At 51.5% G+C, this 18,694-nt stretch overlaps 1 protein-coding gene across 1 annotated transcript in view; it reads right to left on the minus strand.

The window, feature by feature from the left end:
* The window catches only part of pdzd8 (PDZ domain containing 8), an 81,845-nt gene that overhangs the window by 42,064 nt on the left and 21,087 nt on the right, over window positions 1–18,694 (minus strand). Inside the window, exon 3 of the mRNA XM_080493915.1 lies at window positions 18,368–18,470. Within this exon, the coding sequence (XP_080350041.1) occupies window positions 18,368–18,470 (103 nt within the window). The remainder of the gene's footprint in view (window positions 1–18,367; window positions 18,471–18,694) is intronic.

An 18,694-nucleotide genomic window follows, 5' to 3' on the forward strand; every position in this document is an offset into this window, starting at 1 on the left:
CAGAACAAAGCTCCATGGCAACGCTCGCTCGTCACTAAAACTTGTCCTCTGGCCAGTTGAGAATAAACTCTTGATTGGGTTTGCTCGTCCAATACGTCCCACATAATGTCATTTTTGTGCAGCAGAAGAAGAAGTTCTCTGTAATCTGGTTGTTAACATCAGTCTGGATCAGAGGAGGAGAGGAGAGGGAAACCAGACGGGACTCAGCATGTCAGCTGAGACCTCCTGGGACAGAGGACGGACAGCGGACGGACAGAGTGGATGGACAGAGGACGGACAGGGTGGATGGACAGACGATGGACAGAGGACGGACAGAGTGGATGGACAGAGGACGGACAGGGTGGGTGGACAGGGTGGGTGACAGAGGACGGACAGAGTGGATGGACAGAGGACGGACAGAGTGGATGGACAGAGGACGGACAGAGGACGGACAGAGGGGATGGACAGAGGACGGACAGAGTGGGTGGACAGGGTGGGTGGACATAGTGGGTGGACAGAGTGGATGGACAGAGTGGATGGACAGAGGACGGACAGAGGACGGACAGGGTGGATGGACATAGTGGGTGGACAGAGGATGGGCAGAGGACAGACAGGGTGGATGGACATAGTGGGTGGACAGAGGACAGACAGAGTGGACGGACATATTGGATGGACAGAGGACGGACAGATGACGGACAGATGATGGACAAAGTGGACGGGCAGGGTGGATGGACATAGTGGACGGACAGAGTGGTCGGACAGAGGACAGACAGAGTGGACAGACAGAGGATGGACAGAGGACAGACAGAGGACGGACAGAGTGGACGGACAGAGGACAGAGTGTGGGTGTTTTCACTAGTTACACTAACAACAGCATTAACTAGTGGTCCAACATGACAACTACATCTTTTTCGTCTTTTCTGCCGTTTCCGTGGAAACGCACATCCATTTCAAAACATTTCTGTGAAAACGTGAAACTTTTCTAAAACAAAAGCAGGAGAACGGCAAAGCGCTGTTGTGTGAAAGGGGCGGAGTCATCGACTCCAGAGCTCAAAGTGGAGAACCACTCCAGAGTTCAAAGTGGAGAACCGCTTCAGAGTTCAAAGTGGAAAACCGCTTCAGAGCTCAAAGTGGAGAACCGCTCCAGAGTTCAAAGTGGAGAACCGCTCCAGAGCTCAAAGTGGAGAACCGCTCCAGAGTTCAAAGTGGAAAACCGCTTCAGAGCTCAAAGTGGAGAACCGCTCCAGAGTTCAAAGTGGAGAACCGCTCCAGAGCTCAAAGTGGAGAACCGCTCCAGAGTTCAAAGTAGAGAAACGCTCCAGAGCTCAAAGTGGAGAACCGCTCCAGAGGTCAAAGTGGAGAAACACTCCAGAGTTCAAACTGATCAGACTGGAGTCTCTCGAAGTTGGACTGTGGCCTCAGACTGACTGGAAGGAACCAGCAGGTCTTTTCTGAAGACGTCCTCAGGTCCAGTCTTTTCTGAAGACGTCCTCAGGTCCAGTCTTTTCTGAAGACGTCCTCAGGTCCAGTCTTTTCTGAAGACGTCCTCAGGTCCAGTCTTTTCTGAAGACGTCCTCAGGTCCAGTCTTTTCTGAAGACGTCCTCAGGTCCAGTCTTTTCCACCTCAGAGATTAAACAGATAATCTGGGCTCAATCTGAAACATTTCACACTTTGGTTTCTTCAGCGTTCCTTTAACCGCCAGAACGTTTCAGAAGAAATCCTGAGAAGGAAAAGTGGAGATTCTCCAAGTATAAAAACTGCAATACTGCAATACCGCAAACTGTAAGAACTGCAATATAGTGAACAGTCAGGCGTGTGTTTGCAATATAAAGAGAAGTACCAAAACAAGTAAAGTTCCAGTTTCTCCAGTTGGCATCAAAGTGAACCTCAAACCAGGTGAGCTGCTGGACAGGAGGTCTGGTAGGAACCAGGAACCAGGAACCAGGAACCCTCAGTGGGAGAACGCTGAGTCAGCAGCTCGGTGCCTTCAGGCAGCAGATTATCTGCAGTTACCAGCTTCAAGCTGCTCATATCTCCTGTAATGAAAGACGCCCACAAGAGGACAAGTCCCACATTCCCACCGGGCGCAGCCCGGCGCCGTAATGCGGCGGCCGTCCGGCCGGTCAGGCGCGCCGCGGCCCATCGATCAGCCTCCGGTGCGCTGGATCGATGGCGGGAATGGATATTAGACACAAACAGCGTGCGGGCAGGGCGCCGCCTCTCCGCTCTTTAATCTGCGTCGCCGAGCGATCGGCTGCTGACACACACATTCAGAACAGACGCTTAATTGGCATCTGAAGCGGAAACAGATGAGGGACGTGTCCACTGCTGCGATCAATGGGACAAAGGTGTCCTCCAGGTAATATGTGATTATGGCTGGACGTGCACGTCGACAACGTTCCTCCTTATTTGGTTATTAATTCATTAGAGGAAGAACAAATATAATCTCATCACCGTTTCCACACCGAGACCTGGAGAAAGGTCAGCTGCAGAAGGAATTCTGCTTCAGAGGACAGAGGACAGAGGACAGAGACTGAAATCATGTCCAGGAAAACGGTTTTAGGACTTAAACTGTCCTCCACGCTGCGTCTTCCATCACAGCAACCACACTGGTCACTAAACTCTTCAACCTTTAACAAACGAAGGTCAGAAGCAGGAGGCAGAGGACAGAGGACAGAGGGCAGAGGACAGAGGACAGAGGACAGAGGACAGAGGACAGAGGGCAGAGGACAGAGGACAGAGGACAGAGGACAGAGGACAGAGGGCAGAGGACAGAGGACAGAGTTGGTTTTAACTCAGGAGTTAAACTACAACAGCTTGAATTAACGGGACATTAATCTAGAAGGAACTTCTCTGTGTGGACCAGCAAAGTCCTAATGAAGACATTTCTTTGTCCACCAGATGAGAACATTGAAGTACTTCCTGGCTCAGGTGAGCAGGGAGAGCAGGAAGAGAAGAAAGAGCAGGAAAAGAAGGGAGAGCAGGAAGAGCAGGAAGAGCAGGGAGAAGGAAGAACAGGAAGAGAAGAAAGAGAAGGAAGAGCAGGGAGAGCAGGAAGAGCAGGAAGAGAAGAAAGAGCAGGAAGAGAAGAAAGAGCAGGGAGAGCAGGAAGAGAAGAAAGAGCAGGAAGAGAAGAAAGAGCAGGGAGAGCAGGAAGAGAAGAAAGAGCAGGGAGAGCAGGAAGAGAAGAAAGAGAAGAAAGAGCAGGAAGAGAAGGAAGAGCAGGGAGAGCAGGAAGAGCAGGAAGAGAAGAAAGAGCAGGAAGAGAAGAAAGAGCAGGGAGAGCAGGAAGAGCAGGGAGAGCAGGGAGAAGGAAGAACAGGAAGAGAAGAAAGAGCAGGAAGAGCAGGGAGAGCAGGAAGAGCAGGAAGAGCAGGAAGAGCAGGAAGAACAGGAAGAGAAGAAAGAGCAGGGAGAAGGAAGAGAAGGAAGAACAGGAAGAGAAGAAAGAGAAGGAAGAGGAGGGAGAGCAGGAAGAGAAGAAAGAGCAGGAAGAGCAGGGAGAGCAGGAAGAGAAGGAGGAGAAGGAAGAGCAGGAAGAGCAGGAAGAGAAGAAAGAGAAGAAAGAGAAGGGAGAGCAGGGAGAGCAGGAAGAGCAGGGAGAGCAGGGAGAAGGAAGAACAGGAAGAGAAGAAAGAGCAGGAAGAGCAGGGAGAGCAGGAAGAGCAGGAAGAGCAGGAAGAGCAGGAAGAACAGGAAGAGAAGAAAGAGAAGGAAGAGCAGGAAGAGAACGAAGAGCAGGAAGAGCAGGAAGAGCAGGAAGAGAAGAAAGAGCAGGAAGAGAAGAAAGAGCAGGGAGAGCAGGAAGAGAAGGAAGAGCAGGGAGAAGGAAGAGAAGGAAGAACAGGAAGAGAAGAAAGAGCAGGGAGAGCAGGGAGAGCAGGAAGAGAAGGAAGAGCAGGGAGAGCAGGGAGAAGGAAGAACAGGAAGAGAAGAAAGAGAAGGAAGAGCAGGAAGAGAAGGAAGAGCAGGAAGAAGGAAGAGCAGGAAGAGCAGGAAGAGAAGAAAGAGCAGGAAGGGCAAGAAAAGCAGGAAGAGAAGGAAGAGCAGTAAGAGCAAGAAGAGCAGGAAGAGCAGGAAGAGAAGGAAGGGCAGGAAGAGCAGGAAGAGCAGGAAGAGCAAGAAGAGCAGGAAGAGAATGAAGAGCAGGAAGAAAAGAAAGAGCAGGAAAAGAAGGGAGAGCAGGAAGAGCAGGAAGAGCAGGGAGAAGGAAGAACAGGAAGAGAAGAAAGAGAAGGAAGAGCAGGGAGAGCAGGAAGAGCAGGAAGAGAAGAAAGAGCAGGAAGAGAAGAAAGAGCAGGGAGAGCAGGAAGAGAAGAAAGAGAAGGAAGAGCAGGGAGAGCAGGAAGAGCAGGAAGAGAAGAAAGAGCAGGAAGAGAAGAAAGAGCAGGGAGAGCAGGAAGAGAAGGAAGAACAGGAAGAGAAGGAAGAGAAGAAAGAGAAGGAAGAGCAGGGAGAGCAGGAAGAGCAGGAAGAGAAGAAAGAGCAGGAAGAGAAGAAAGAGCAGGGAGAGCAGGAAGAGAAGGAAGAACAGGAAGAGAAGAAAGAGAAGGAAGAGCAGGGAGAGCAGGAAGAGAAGAAAGAGCAGGAAGAGCAGGAAGAGAAGAAAGAGCAGGAAGAGCAGGGAGAAGGAAGAACAGGAAGAGAAGAAAGAGAAGGAAGAGCAGGGAGAGCAGGAAGAGAAGAAAGAGCAGGAAGAGAAGAAAGAGCAGGGAGAGCAGGAAGAGAAGGAAGAGCAGGGAGAAGGAAGAGAAGGAAGAACAGGAAGAGAAGAAAGAGAAGGAAGAGCAGGGAGAGCAGGAAGAGAAGAAAGAGCAGGGAGAGCAGGGAGAGCAGGAAGAGAAGGAGGAGAAGGAAGAGCAGGAAGAGAAGAAAGAGAAGGGAGAGCAGGGAGAGCAGGAAGAGCAGGGAGAGCAGGGAGAAGGAAGAGAAGAAAGAGCAGGGAGAGCAGGAAGAGAAGGAAGAACAGGAAGAGAAGAAAGAGAAGGAAGAGCAGGGAGAGCAGGAAGAGAAGAAAGAGCAGGAAGAGCAGGAAGAGAAGAAAGAGCAGGAAGAGCAGGGAGAAGGAAGAACAGGAAGAGAAGAAAGAGAAGGAAGAGCAGGGAGAGCAGGAAGAGAAGAAAGAGCAGGAAGAGAAGAAAGAGCAGGGAGAGCAGGAAGAGAAGGAAGAGCAGGGAGAAGGAAGAGAAGGAAGAACAGGAAGAGAAGAAAGAGAAGGAAGAGCAGGGAGAGCAGGAAGAGAAGAAAGAGCAGGAAGAGCAGGGAGAGCAGGGAGAGCAGGAAGAGAAGGAGGAGAAGGAAGAGCAGGAAGAGAAGAAAGAGAAGAAAGAGAAGGGAGAGCAGGGAGAGCAGGAAGAGCAGGGAGAAGGAAGAGAAGAAAGAGCAGGAAGAGCAGGGAGAGCAGGAAGAGAAGGAAGAGCAGGAAGAGAAGGAAGAGCAGGAAGAGCAGGAAGAGCAGGAAGAGCAGGGAGAAGGAAGAACAGGAAGAGAAGAAAGAGAAGGAAGAGCAGGGAGAGCAGGAAGAGCAGGAAGAGAAGAAAGAGCAGGAAGAGAAGAAAGAGCAGGAAGAGAAGAAAGAGCAGGGAGAGCAGGAAGAGAAGGAAGAACAGGAAGAGAAGGAAGAGAAGAAAGAGAAGGAAGAGCAGGGAGAGCAGGAAGAGCAGGAAGAGAAGAAAGAGCAGGGAGAGCAGGAAGAGAAGGAAGAACAGGAAGAGAAGAAAGAGAAGGAAGAGCAGGGAGAGCAGGAAGAGAAGAAAGAGCAGGAAGAGCAGGAAGAGAAGAAAGAGCAGGAAGAGCAGGGAGAAGGAAGAACAGGAAGAGAAGAAAGAGAAGGAAGAGCAGGGAGAGCAGGAAGAGCAGGAAGAGAAGAAAGAGCAGGAAGAGAAGAAAGAGCAGGGAGAGCAGGAAGAGAAGGAAGAGCAGGGAGAAGGAAGAGAAGGAAGAACAGGAAGAGAAGAAAGAGAAGGAAGAGCAGGGAGAGCAGGAAGAGAAGAAAGAGCAGGAAGAGCAGGGAGAGCAGGGAGAGCAGGAAGAGAAGGAGGAGAAGGAAGAGCAGGAAGAGAAGAAAGAGAAGGGAGAGCAGGGAGAGCAGGAAGAGCAGGGAGAGCAGGGAGAAGGAAGAGAAGAAAGAGCAGGAAGAGCAGGGAGAGCAGGAAGAGAAGGAAGAGCAGGAAGAGAAGGAAGAGCAGGGAGAGCAGGGAGAAGGAAGAGAAGGAAGAACAGGAAGAGAAGAAAGAGAAGGAAGAGCAGGAAGAGAAGGAAGAGCAGGAAGAAGGAAGAGCAGGAAGAGCAGGAAGAGAAGAAAGAGCAGGAAGGGCAAGAAGAGCAGGAAGAGAAGGAAGAGCAGTAAGAGCAAGAAGAGCAGGAAGAGCAGGAAGAGAAGGAAGGGCAGGAAGAGCAGGAAGAGCAGGAAGAGCAGGAAGAGAAGGAAGAGCAGCTAGAGAATGAAGAAAAGGAAGAGCAGGAAGAGAAGGAAGAGAAGGAAGAGCAGGAAGAGCAGGAAGAGAAGGAAGAGCAGGAAGAGCAGGAAGAGAAGGCAGAGCAGGAAGAGCAAGAAGAGCAGGAAGAGAAGGTAGAGCAGGAAGAGCAAGAAGAGCAGGAAGAGAAGGAAGAGCAGGAAGAGCAAGAAGAGCAGGAAGAGAAGGTAGAGCAGGAAGAGCAAGAAGAGCAGGAAGAGCAGGAAGAGCAGGAAGAGAAGGAAGAGCAGGAAGAGCAGGAAGAGAAGAAAGAGCAGGAAGAGCAGGGAGAAGGAAGAACAGGAAGAGAAGAAAGAGAAGGAAGAGCAGGGAGAGCAGGAAGAGAAGAAAGAGCAGGAAGAGAAGAAAGAGCAGGGAGAGCAGGAAGAGAAGGAAGAGCAGGGAGAAGGAAGAGAAGGAAGAACAGGAAGAGAAGAAAGAGAAGGAAGAGCAGGGAGAGCAGGAAGAGAAGAAAGAGCAGGAAGAGCAGGGAGAGCAGGGAGAGCAGGAAGAGAAGGAGGAGAAGGAAGAGCAGGAAGAGAAGAAAGAGAAGAAAGAGAAGGGAGAGCAGGGAGAGCAGGAAGAGCAGGGAGAGCAGGGAGAAGGAAGAGAAGAAAGAGCAGGGAGAGCAGGAAGAGAAGGAAGAACAGGAAGAGAAGAAAGAGAAGGAAGAGCAGGGAGAGCAGGAAGAGAAGAAAGAGCAGGAAGAGCAGGAAGAGAAGAAAGAGCAGGAAGAGCAGGGAGAAGGAAGAACAGGAAGAGAAGAAAGAGAAGGAAGAGCAGGGAGAGCAGGAAGAGAAGAAAGAGCAGGAAGAGAAGAAAGAGCAGGGAGAGCAGGAAGAGAAGGAAGAGCAGGGAGAAGGAAGAGAAGGAAGAACAGGAAGAGAAGAAAGAGAAGGAAGAGCAGGGAGAGCAGGAAGAGAAGAAAGAGCAGGAAGAGCAGGGAGAGCAGGGAGAGCAGGAAGAGAAGGAGGAGAAGGAAGAGCAGGAAGAGAAGAAAGAGAAGAAAGAGAAGGGAGAGCAGGGAGAGCAGGAAGAGCAGGGAGAGCAGGGAGAAGGAAGAGAAGAAAGAGCAGGAAGAGCAGGGAGAGCAGGAAGAGAAGGAAGAGCAGGAAGAGAAGGAAGAGCAGGGAGAGCAGGAAGAGCAGGGAGAAGGAAGAACAGGAAGAGAAGAAAGAGAAGGAAAAGCAGGGAGAGCAGGAAGAGCAGGAAGAGAAGAAAGAGCAGGAAGAGAAGAAAGAGCAGGAAGAGAAGAAAGAGCAGGGAGAGCAGGAAGAGAAGGAAGAACAGGAAGAGAAGGAAGAGAAGAAAGAGAAGGAAGAGCAGGGAGAGCAGGAAGAGAAGAAAGAGCAGGAAGAGAAGAAAGAGCAGGGAGAGCAGGAAGAGAAGGAAGAACAGGAAGAGAAGAAAGAGAAGGAAGAGCAGGGAGAGCAGGAAGAGAAGAAAGAGCAGGAAGAGCAGGAAGAGAAGAAAGAGCAGGAAGAGCAGGGAGAAGGAAGAACAGGAAGAGAAGAAAGAGAAGGAAGAGCAGGGAGAGCAGGAAGAGCAGGAAGAGAAGAAAGAGCAGGAAGAGAAGAAAGAGCAGGGAGAGCAGGAAGAGAAGGAAGAGCAGGGAGAAGGAAGAGAAGGAAGAACAGGAAGAGAAGAAAGAGAAGGAAGAGCAGGGAGAGCAGGAAGAGAAGAAAGAGCAGGAAGAGCAGGGAGAGCAGGGAGAGCAGGAAGAGAAGGAGGAGAAGGAAGAGCAGGAAGAGAAGAAAGAGAAGGGAGAGCAGGGAGAGCAGGAAGAGCAGGGAGAGCAGGGAGAAGGAAGAGAAGAAAGAGCAGGAAGAGCAGGGAGAGCAGGAAGAGAAGGAAGAGCAGGAAGAGAAGGAAGAGCAGGGAGAGCAGGGAGAAGGAAGAGAAGGAAGAACAGGAAGAGAAGAAAGAGAAGGAAGAGCAGGAAGAGAAGGAAGAGCAGGAAGAAGGAAGAGCAGGAAGAGCAGGAAGAGAAGAAAGAGCAGGAAGGGCAAGAAGAGCAGGAAGAGAAGGAAGAGCAGTAAGAGCAAGAAGAGCAGGAAGAGCAGGAAGAGAAGGAAGGGCAGGAAGAGCAGGAAGAGCAGGAAGAGCAGGAAGAGAAGGAAGAGCAGCTAGAGAATGAAGAAAAGGAAGAGCAGGAAGAGAAGGAAGAGAAGGAAGAGCAGGAAGAGCAGGAAGAGCAGGAAGAGCCGCTCATCCAAACCAGGAAATATGAAACTTTTCGTCCACATGGCGGGTGTCTTATCGACCACCAAGTGCAGCTCCCTCCCTCCACCAGGGGGAGCTACAGACATTCAGACAGCAGTGCTCCTCCAGCGTGGCGAGTCTGAACGTTCTGGAAAATGAAAAGCAGGAAGTTCTCCACAGTTAGAAAGCAAGAAAACGAGTATATAGAATACTATCAATTTAAAACAAACTAGAAACTCCACAGTGTTGCTGTACCTGATCACCATACGCGTCTCCATATGGAATCAATATGGCGTGGACAAGCATGGCTTCAGGCAGCCAGCCGTCCAGCCGTCCGGCCGTCCAGCTGTCCAGCCGTCCGGCCGTCCGGCCGTCCAGCCGTCATTTGGACGCTCAATGTTCAGAAAAGACGTCTGAATAAATAGACGTGTTGCTCAAAGCTTCTAAATGTGTCTTTAATGTCCGTCTCTACGTCTTTTTTCACTAAACTAGAGGAAATGATCGTCTCCAGACTTCTGCTTCGTATTGCGCCCAGTAACGAGCAACGGGATTGGTCCATTCATACCATGTGGTTTCTAGGTTTAGAAAGGCGGCCTCTGATTGGTCGGTAATTCTAACTACAGGGGGAATAAACAAGGACATGTAGTGGAGTTTGGAGTGAGGGGAGTCAGGGACAGGGACAGAGACAGGTATAGGGACAGGTATAGGGACAGAGACAGAGACAGGTATAGGGACAGAGACAGGTACAGGTATAGGGACAGGTATAGGGACAGAGACAGGTATAGGGACAGATACAGAGACAGGTATAGGGACAGAGACAGGCATAGGGACAGATACAGAGACAGGTATAGGGACAGAGACAGGTATAGGGACAGGGACAGATACAGGGACAGGTATAGGGACAGATACAGAGACAGGTATAGGGACAGAGACAGGTATAGGTACGAGACAGGGACAGAGACAGGTATAGGGACAGATACAGAGACAGGTATAGGTATGAGACAGGGACAGAGACAGAGACAGGTATAGGGACAGATACAGAGACAGGTATAGGTACGAGACAGGGACAGAGACAGGTATAGGGACAGGTATAGGTACGGGGACTGGGACAGGTATAGGGACGGGGACTGGGACAGGTATAGGGACAGATACAGATACAGAGACAGGTATAGGGACAGATACAGATACAGAGACAGGTATAGGGACAGAGACAGGTATAGGGACAGATACAGAGACAGGTATAGGTACGAGACAGGGACAGAGACAGGTATAGGGACAGGTATAGGTACGGGGACTGGGACAGGTATAGGGACGGGGACTGGGACAGGTATAGGGACAGATACAGAGACATGTATAGGGACGAGACAGGGACAGAGACAGAGACAGGTTGAAGCAGCACCCCACCCTTTTCACCTGTCTCCAACCAAACCCATGTTGGACACCCAGAAGACCAGTTCCTGTGTAAATCCTCGGTACCACGGTTCCATGTCGGGATCCTTTGTTTTCTGGATTTTCCACGAAGCATGAAAATGTAAAGTCAACGTCCTCAGGTCTGCAGACGACACACAGCTCAATGTCTCAGTGTCTCCTGAAGACAGAGACACACTTGTTAAGACCACCAACATGCGGCGTCGCCTCAGGAAGTCGATCAGTTCCAGTACCGACTTCCAGAACAAGTCCGAATGGAGCGTTTTAATGAAGGCAGAGCAGCAGCTGGACACAGAGCGGCACAGCGTCCTGCTCTGTGACGCCTCCAGCTCGTTGGACAGACGCATCACAACCTTCATGTCCAAGGTTCTAACCAGTGCAGCCAAAGCGTCCCCCAGAGGAAAACTAAGGACCGGTCAGGCCAAAGAACCTTCCAGAACATATTTCTATTTATAGAACCTGCAAACAAACTAGAAGGTAAACATCTCAAGTCACGGTGGGGTCGTTTCATTATTCATTGTTATTCCACAACGCTGTGGAGAACCAGGGTCAGAACACAACCAGAGTTTTTAGATTAAATCCACTTCAGATTATCAAATTAGCTTTTAGATCATCATCATCATCATCATCATCATCATCATCAAAGCTTAAGTTTGGTCTGTAATCCAGAACGTAGGAGGAGAGAGCGAGGCCGCTCTGTTGCTACAGACACCACATGACTCAGTGGGGTGTGTGTGTGTGTGTGTGTGTGTGTGTGTGTGTGTGTGTGTGTGTGTGTGTGTGTGTGTGTGTGTGTGTGTGTGTGTGTGTGTGTGTGTGTGTGTGTGTGTGTGTGTGTGTGTGTGTGTGTGTGTGTGTCTTTCATCGGGTGTACAGAGCAGATTAAAGACACAAAGACGCTCCGAGTGGAACATCAAACAACCGCTGCAATGGGAAAGAAGGTGTGTGTACGTGTGTGTGTGTGTGTGTGTGTGTGTGTGTGTGTGTGTGTGTGTGTGTGTGTGTGTGTGTGTGTGTGTGTGTGTGTGTGTGTGTGTGTGTGTGTGTGTGTGTGTGTGTTACTGTAACTGCAGGTATAAATGGTTTGTTTTTGCTCCACAAGTCAACACTTTGAATGTCAACATGAGAAGTGAGACAACGACGACGACCTACACACACACACACACACACACACACACACACACACACACACACACACACACAGGTGTGTAAACACAGCCAACAGGTTTCTTTACCCAAACAGGCCACGCCCCCATAACAGGCCACGCCCCCCACAACAGGAGTTTTAACCTTCCCACTGCAGCTTATTTCCTCCCTCCGATGTTTGCAGAACCTTTCCTCTGAACGGTTCCAGTAATAACAGAGGAGGTTTGAGTCTGAGCCGCCTGGTGGCTCTGGTTTGAACTGCAGGAGCTGAGCGATGTGTTCAGGAGCATCACGTAACTCCGCCCTCTGACATGTGAACGAGCTGTACAGTAGCATGGTCACATGATCAACATGATTAAAATATGACAGAGTCGTTAAGGAGCTGCTGAGCATGAGCAGCACCCGGCAGAGCAGAACCTTCTTCTTGTTCTTATGGAGGAGGAACCGGACTTTACTCAGCACGCCTCCTACAAACACAACCCACGTCAACCTTGACTCCACCCACATTGGGGCTCGTTGAGCTCATCGACGGTGTTGCCAGGGGCTTCTCTGCAGCAGAGCGTCTCTCGGGGGGACAGAGTCCAGGCAGAGCTTCAGGAGCAGCTGGTCCTCAGACTTTACCATTATGGCCCCATCGTCATGTTAACATGTACAAAGAGGGTGGACTGGGTGGGGTTCTGCCTCTGCTGCCCCCTGGTGGGGTGGTCCTCTCTGCTGCCTCCTGGTGGGGGTGGTCCTCTCTGTTGCCCCCTGGTGGGGGTGGTCCTCTCTGCTGCCCCCTGGTGGAGTGGTCCTCTCTGCTGCCTCCTGGTGGGGCTGGTCCTCTCTGCTGCCTCCTGGTGGGGTGGTCCTCTCTGCTGCCTCCTGGTGGGGCTGGTCCTCTCTGCTGCCTCCTGGTGGGGGTGGTCCTCTCTGTTGCCCCCTGGTGGGGGTGGTCCTCTCTGCTACCTCCTGGTGGGGGTGGTCCTCTCTGCTGCCCCCTGGTGGGGGTGGTCCTCTCTGCTGCCTCCTGGTGGGGGTGGTCCTCTCTGCTGCCCCCTGGTGGGGGTGGTCCTCTCTGCTGCCTCCTGGTGGGGGTGGTCCTCTCTGCTGCCCCCTGGTGGGGGTGGTCCTCTTTGCTGCCCCCTGGTGGGGGTGGTCCTCTCTGCTGCCTCCTGGTGGGGGTGGTCCTCTCTGCTGCCGATGCCGATACCGAGTACCGATACCGAGTACCGATTTATTGCCATAAAGCCTAATTCATATTCTATACACAGACAATATGTGAAGGCTCCACTCAGCCTCCGCCTCGACACTACGTCACCTGCAACTGCTTGAAGACCAAGTCATACTTTCCTTGTCCACTGGGCCTGCAATGGTCCATGTGACGTAGATATTGTCCTCCACCCTTTCGGTCCATGTGACGTAGATATCGTCCTCCACCCTGTTGGTCCATGTGACGTAGATATTGTCCTCCACCCTGTTGGTCCATGCGACGTAGATATCGTCCTCCAACTGTTGGTCCATGCGACGTAGATATCGTCCTCCACCTGTTGGTTCATGTGACGTAGATACTGTCCTCCACCCTGTTGGTCCATGCGACGTAGATATCGTCCTCCACCCTGTTGGTCCATTCGACATAGATATCGTCCTCCACCTGTTGGTCCATGCGACATAGATAACGTCCTCCACCTGTTGGTTCCTGTGATGTAGATATCGTCCTCCACCATGTTGATCCATGCGACGTAGATATCGTCCTCCACCATGTTGGTCCATGCGATGTAGATATGGTCCTCCACCTGTTGGTCCATGCGATGTAGATATCGTCCTCCACCATGTTGGTTCATGTGACGTAGATATGGTCCTCCACCTGTTGGTTCATGTGATGTAGATATCGTCCTCCACCTGTTGGTTCATGTGATGTAGATATCGTCCTCCACCTGTTGGTTCCTGTGATGTAGATATCGTCCTCCACCTGTTGATCCATGCGACGTAGATATCGTCCTCCAACTGTTGGTCCATGCGACGTAGATATCGTCCTCCACCTGTTGGTTCATGTGACGTAGATACTGTCCTCCACCCTGTTGGTCCATGCGACGTAGATATCGTCCTCCAACTGTTGGTCCATGCGACGTAGATATCGTCCTCCACCCTGTTGGTCCATGCGACGTAGATATCGTCCTCCACCATGTTGGTCCATGCGATGTAGATATGGTCCTCCACCTGTTGGTCCATGCGATGTAGATATCGTCCTCCACCATGTTGGTTCATGTGACGTAGATATGGTCCTCCACCTGTTGGTTCATGTGATGTAGATATCGTCCTCCACCTGTTGGTTCCTGTGACGTAGATATCGTCCTCAACCTGTTGGTTCATGTGACGTAGATATCGTCCTCCACCATGTTGGTCCATGTGACGTAGATATTGTCCTCCACCTGTTGGTTCATGTGACGTAGATATCGTCCTCCACCATGTTGGTCCATGCGATGTAGATATCGTCCTCCACCTGTTGGTTCCTGTGACGTAGATATCGTCCTCAACCTGTTGGTTCATGTGACGTAGATATCGTCCTCCACCATGTTGGTCCATGTGACGTAGATATTGTCCTCCACCTGTTGGTTCATGTGACGTAGATATCGTCCTCCACCACTCCGCTGCAGTTGACTATGCAGACTGAACTACCGGCCGCACTGTGCCACCACCACCACCACCACCACCACCACCACGGAGGCCCCGGTCTGGCGGGTGGAGGTCGTCTGTCTCCGTCTGAATAATCACCATTTAAAAGAAATTAAAGAGCCAGAAGGTTCAGAACTCCTGGAGGGAAGGACAGGAGGAGAATGCTGCCACCAGAAGTGGTATTATAAATATAAGTATAAGTATCAATGTACTACACGATGTAACTGACAGGGTGGTGTTGTGTTCTTTGGTTCATGAGGAGATGAGATAACAGCTGCTTCCATTCTTCTTCAGGACTCTGAACCCGTTTCCCACTTGATTCTTCTCAGGACTCAGTCAGAGCTCCATTGTCGAACAACAGTCGTGATGAATGAAACAGAAACAAGCTGAAACGTCAACGGATCATTTAGATTCAACGGATCATTTCTGGCTCCAAGAAACCAGAATGATCTTTTATTGCATTGGCTGCTGCTTTGCCTGTGACCTCCAGTGACCTCCAGTGACCTTCAGTGACCTCCAGTGACCTTCAGTGACCTTCAGTGACCTTCAGTGACCTCCAGTGACCTCTGGGACCAGCTGAGCTGGTTTCACACACCGGATACACGCCGGATACACACCGGATACACGCTGGATACATGCTGGATACTGGATACACGCCGGATACACGCTGGACACCGGATACACACCGGATACACGCCGGATACACGCCGGATACACGCCGGATACACGCCGGATACACGCCGGATACACGCCGGATACACGCCTGATACACGCTGGATACACGCTGGATACATGCTGGATACTGGATACACGCCGGATACACGCTGGATACACGCCAAATACACTCTGGATACTGGATACACACCGGATACACACCGGATACACGCCTGATACACGCTGGATACATGCTGGATACTGGATACACGCCGGATACACGCCGGATACACGCCAAATACACGCCGGATACATGCCAAATACATGCTGGATACACGCCAAATACACGCCGGATACACGCCAAATACATGCTGGATACACACCAAATACACGCTGGATACACGCCAAATACATGCTGGATACACGCCAAATACACGCTGGATACACGGTGGATACACGCTGGATAACCCTTAGTTTAGACCTCATTGCTGCCCCCAACCAGCCATGAGGTCTAAACTAATCCAATACAATCCAGAACAAAGACCTGGTCCGAGGACTCTTAATGCCCCTCCCGGGGGCCAGACCTGGTCCGAGGACTCTTATTGCCCCTCCTGGGGGCCAGACCTGGTCCGAGGACTCTTATTGCCCCTCCTGGGGGCCAGACAGGGGTAACATGCAGAGATATTGAAAAGGTGAGGAGGAGGAGGCGGGCAGGAGATGAGGAGCTGCTATCAGAGCGTCATCAGGGAGACGAAGAGGAAGAGGAAGAGTCGACCTTTCCCAGATGGTCTGGTCTTTAATCTGAACTTCAGAGGCCCGCTGGGCCCGGCGCTGCGCCCGGCACCGGGCCCGGCGCTGCGCCGGCCTGATAAATCCACTCAAATGCCACCAATCTGCATTCTGAGAGCGCATTCACACAAACAAGGGCTTTGAAGTGGCTGCAGTGGGACGGCGCAGTGGAGCGGTGGGCGCTCGCACTCTGCTACAGTGGACTGGAGGGTCAGTCCAGCTGGTCTGGATCCTCACAGGGGCTCAAACCAGGGGAGTGGGACTCTGCTGGGCCACAAAGACCGCCTCCATCCTCCCTCCACCCCTCCAGATCTCCTCCATCCTTTGGTCTAAATCCCTCTTTTTTCACTAAACTAGAGGAAATGATCGTCTCCAGACTTCTGCTTTGTATTGCGCCCAGTAACGAGCAACGGGATTGGTCCATTCATACCATGTGGTTTCTAGGTTTAGAAAGGCGGCCTCTGATTGGTCGGTAATTCTCTGACTCATCCTGATGGATTTGGAGGAATTTCCTTTCCAAGATGTTGAGGAATTCTCTCTGCAGAATCCACAGGTGCTTTGAACTCTATGGCCCTTTGATCTATCTCAGCTTTCATTTCCAAAATGTTGACATGTTTGAAGAACTCAACATCATTCATGCTTTTCATTGAAGAATCAAAGATTCTTTGCTGTGAAAATGTTGATTTGGATCTAAGTCTTGACAATCCTGCTGGTTCCCTCAGCAGTTGAATTCAGTGTGACTGTGACGTTCTAAGGTCTTGGGACTGAGCTCTAGGAGGCCTGCAGAGAACCAATCAAACTAATAAGAGGAGGAGAGAAACTAGTTCCTGTTCAGAGTCTCCAGCTGCTCACTTTAGGCTGCAGAGAGAAGCAATGTCAAACTACAGGACATGGAGTGGAGTTTAGAGTGACGGGACAGGGACGGGTAGAGATAGAGGTAGAGGGACAGGTAGATAGAGGGAGAGGGACAAGGACAGGGACAGGTAGAGATAGCGGGAGAGGGACAGGGACGGGGACAGGGATAGAGGGACAGGTAGAAATAGAGGTAGAGGAACAGGGACGGGAACAGGGACCGGCAAAGGTACAGGCACAGGGAGAGGTAGAGGGACAGGGACGGGTACAGGTCGAGGGACAGAGACAGGGACAGAGACAGGGCAGGTAGAGATAGAGGTAGAGGGGCAATAACAGGGACAGGGGGAAATTATCAGAGAAGGTCAGAGGTCAGAGAATAGACCCAATAGATTCTCGTTTGGTCCTTTATCTGCACTATCCAGAAGCTTCAGTGACGTTCCAGTCCAGACCCCAGAGGGTCCCCCCATGAAGAACCAGACCTGAGGGTCCCCCCCATGAAGAACCAGACCCCACAGGTCTACACACCTCTGACTGAAGCAACCTGCAACGGTGAAGAAGCATGGTGCGGCTGAAGCTGGGAGGAAGAGGAGGAGGAGGAAGAGGAAGAGGGAGAGGGAGAGGAGTAGGAAGAAGAGGAAGAGGAAGAGAAAGACGAAGGAGGAGGAAGAGGAGGAGGAAGAGGAAGAGGAGTAGGAAGAGAAAGAGAAAGAGGAGGAGGAGGAAGAGAAAGAGGAGTAGGAAGAAGAGGAAGAGGAAGAGGAGGAGGAGGAAGAGAAAGAGTAGGAAGAAGAGGAAGACAAAGAGGAGGAGGAGGAAGAGAAAGAGGAGTAGGAAGAAGAGGAGGAGGAGGAGAAAGAGAAAGAGGAAGAGGAGGAGGAGGAAGAGGAGAAAGAGGAGTAGAAAGACGAGGAGGAGGAAAAGGAAGAGGAGGAAGAGGAGGAGGAAAAGGAAGAGGTTTTGTGGATCTTTATCACCAGAATGAACCTGACCGCTGCTTCCCAGAGGACCGGTGCGTTACTGCCCCCTGCTGGGCGCTCAGCTAACTGCCCACAGTCATTAGAGGCAGCAGAGGAAAACAGTCCAGGACGATTACTGCCCCCTGCTGGGCGCTCAGCTAACTGCCCACAGTCATTAGAGGCAGCAGAGGAAAACAGTCCAGGACGATTACTGCCCCCTGCTGGGCGCTCAGCTAACTGCCCACAGTCATTAGAGGCAGCAGAGGAAAACAGTCCAGGACGATTACTGCCCCCTGCTGGGCGCTCAGCTAACTGCCCACAGTCATTAGAGGCAGCAGAGGAAAACAGTCCAGGACGATTACTGCCCCCTGCTGGGCGCTCAGCTAACTGCCCACAGTCATTAGAGGCAGCAGAGGAAAACAGTCCAGGACGATTACTGCCCCCTGCTGGGCGCTCAGCTAACTGCCCACAGTCATTAGAGGCAGCAGAGGAAAACAGTCCAGGACGATTACTGCCCCCTGCTGGGCGCTCAGCTAACTGCCCACAGTCATTAGAGGCAGCAGAGGAAAACAGTCCAGGACGATTACTGCCCCCTGCTGGGCGCTCAGCTAACTGCCCACAGTCATTAGAGGCAGCAGAGGAAAACAGTCCAGGACGATTACTGCCCCCTGCTGGGCGCTCAGCTAACTGCCCACAGTCATTAGAGGCAGCAGAGGAAAACAGTCCAGGACGATTACTGCCCCCTGCTGGGCGCTCAGCTAACTGCCCACAGTCATTAGAGGCAGCAGAGGAAAACAGTCCAGGACGATTACTGCAGGACACAATCCAGATTATCTCTGCGCCGCTGCAAATGTCATGCAGGAGCGTCTGGAGCCACAGTCGGTAATTAGAGCTGACATTTCCCTGGAAAACGCTCATTACTCACTTCCTAACAAGGCCGATGTGATGATAAGTGGATGATCTGCCAGAGGGGCCTGGAGGAAGAGCTGCTCTGCCACTCAAAATGTCAGCCGGGGGACAAAGTGATCAGAGGACGTGTCCAACATGAAGGACGGCTTCACGTTTCCTCATATGAACAAACTGCAATCATCTTTCTCATTCTCATGACGTGGAGGCTGAGGCGTGGTGCCGCTGCTCTCAGCCGCTCCACGGCGCCACCACCCTGCCCTGTGGAGCAGCTCGGCCCGGGTTCCCTCTGGCACCGTGGGGGGTCTGGAGGAGGAGGAGGAGGAGGAGGAGGAGGAGCACACCTGTTTGATGGAGCTGCGGGTCTTCTCCTGCCACTGCTGGCTGCTCAGCTCCAGGGTGCAGTGGACATACGTCTCCCTGTCGTAGGAGCCCAGGATGAACAACCTGCAGGGACAGACACCGACTGTAACGTCACCTCGCTTTCCATTCAGACCAAGAGAAGGTACCACAGTTTCAAATTAAAAGCACAGAAACACAAGGTACCACCTGTGGAACCAGGAATCAAACAGACTGAACAAGTTAGAAGAAACTAAATTAAATGTTTCTAATATTAATCATTTCTACTGAATCAGCAAATTTCCTCCGTCCAGGTATCTCACTGAGAAGAA

This window comes from Lipophrys pholis (genome assembly GCF_963383615.2).
Source record: "Lipophrys pholis genome assembly, contig: SCAFFOLD_28, whole genome shotgun sequence".
Taxonomy (NCBI): Eukaryota; Metazoa; Chordata; class Actinopteri; order Blenniiformes; family Blenniidae; genus Lipophrys; species Lipophrys pholis.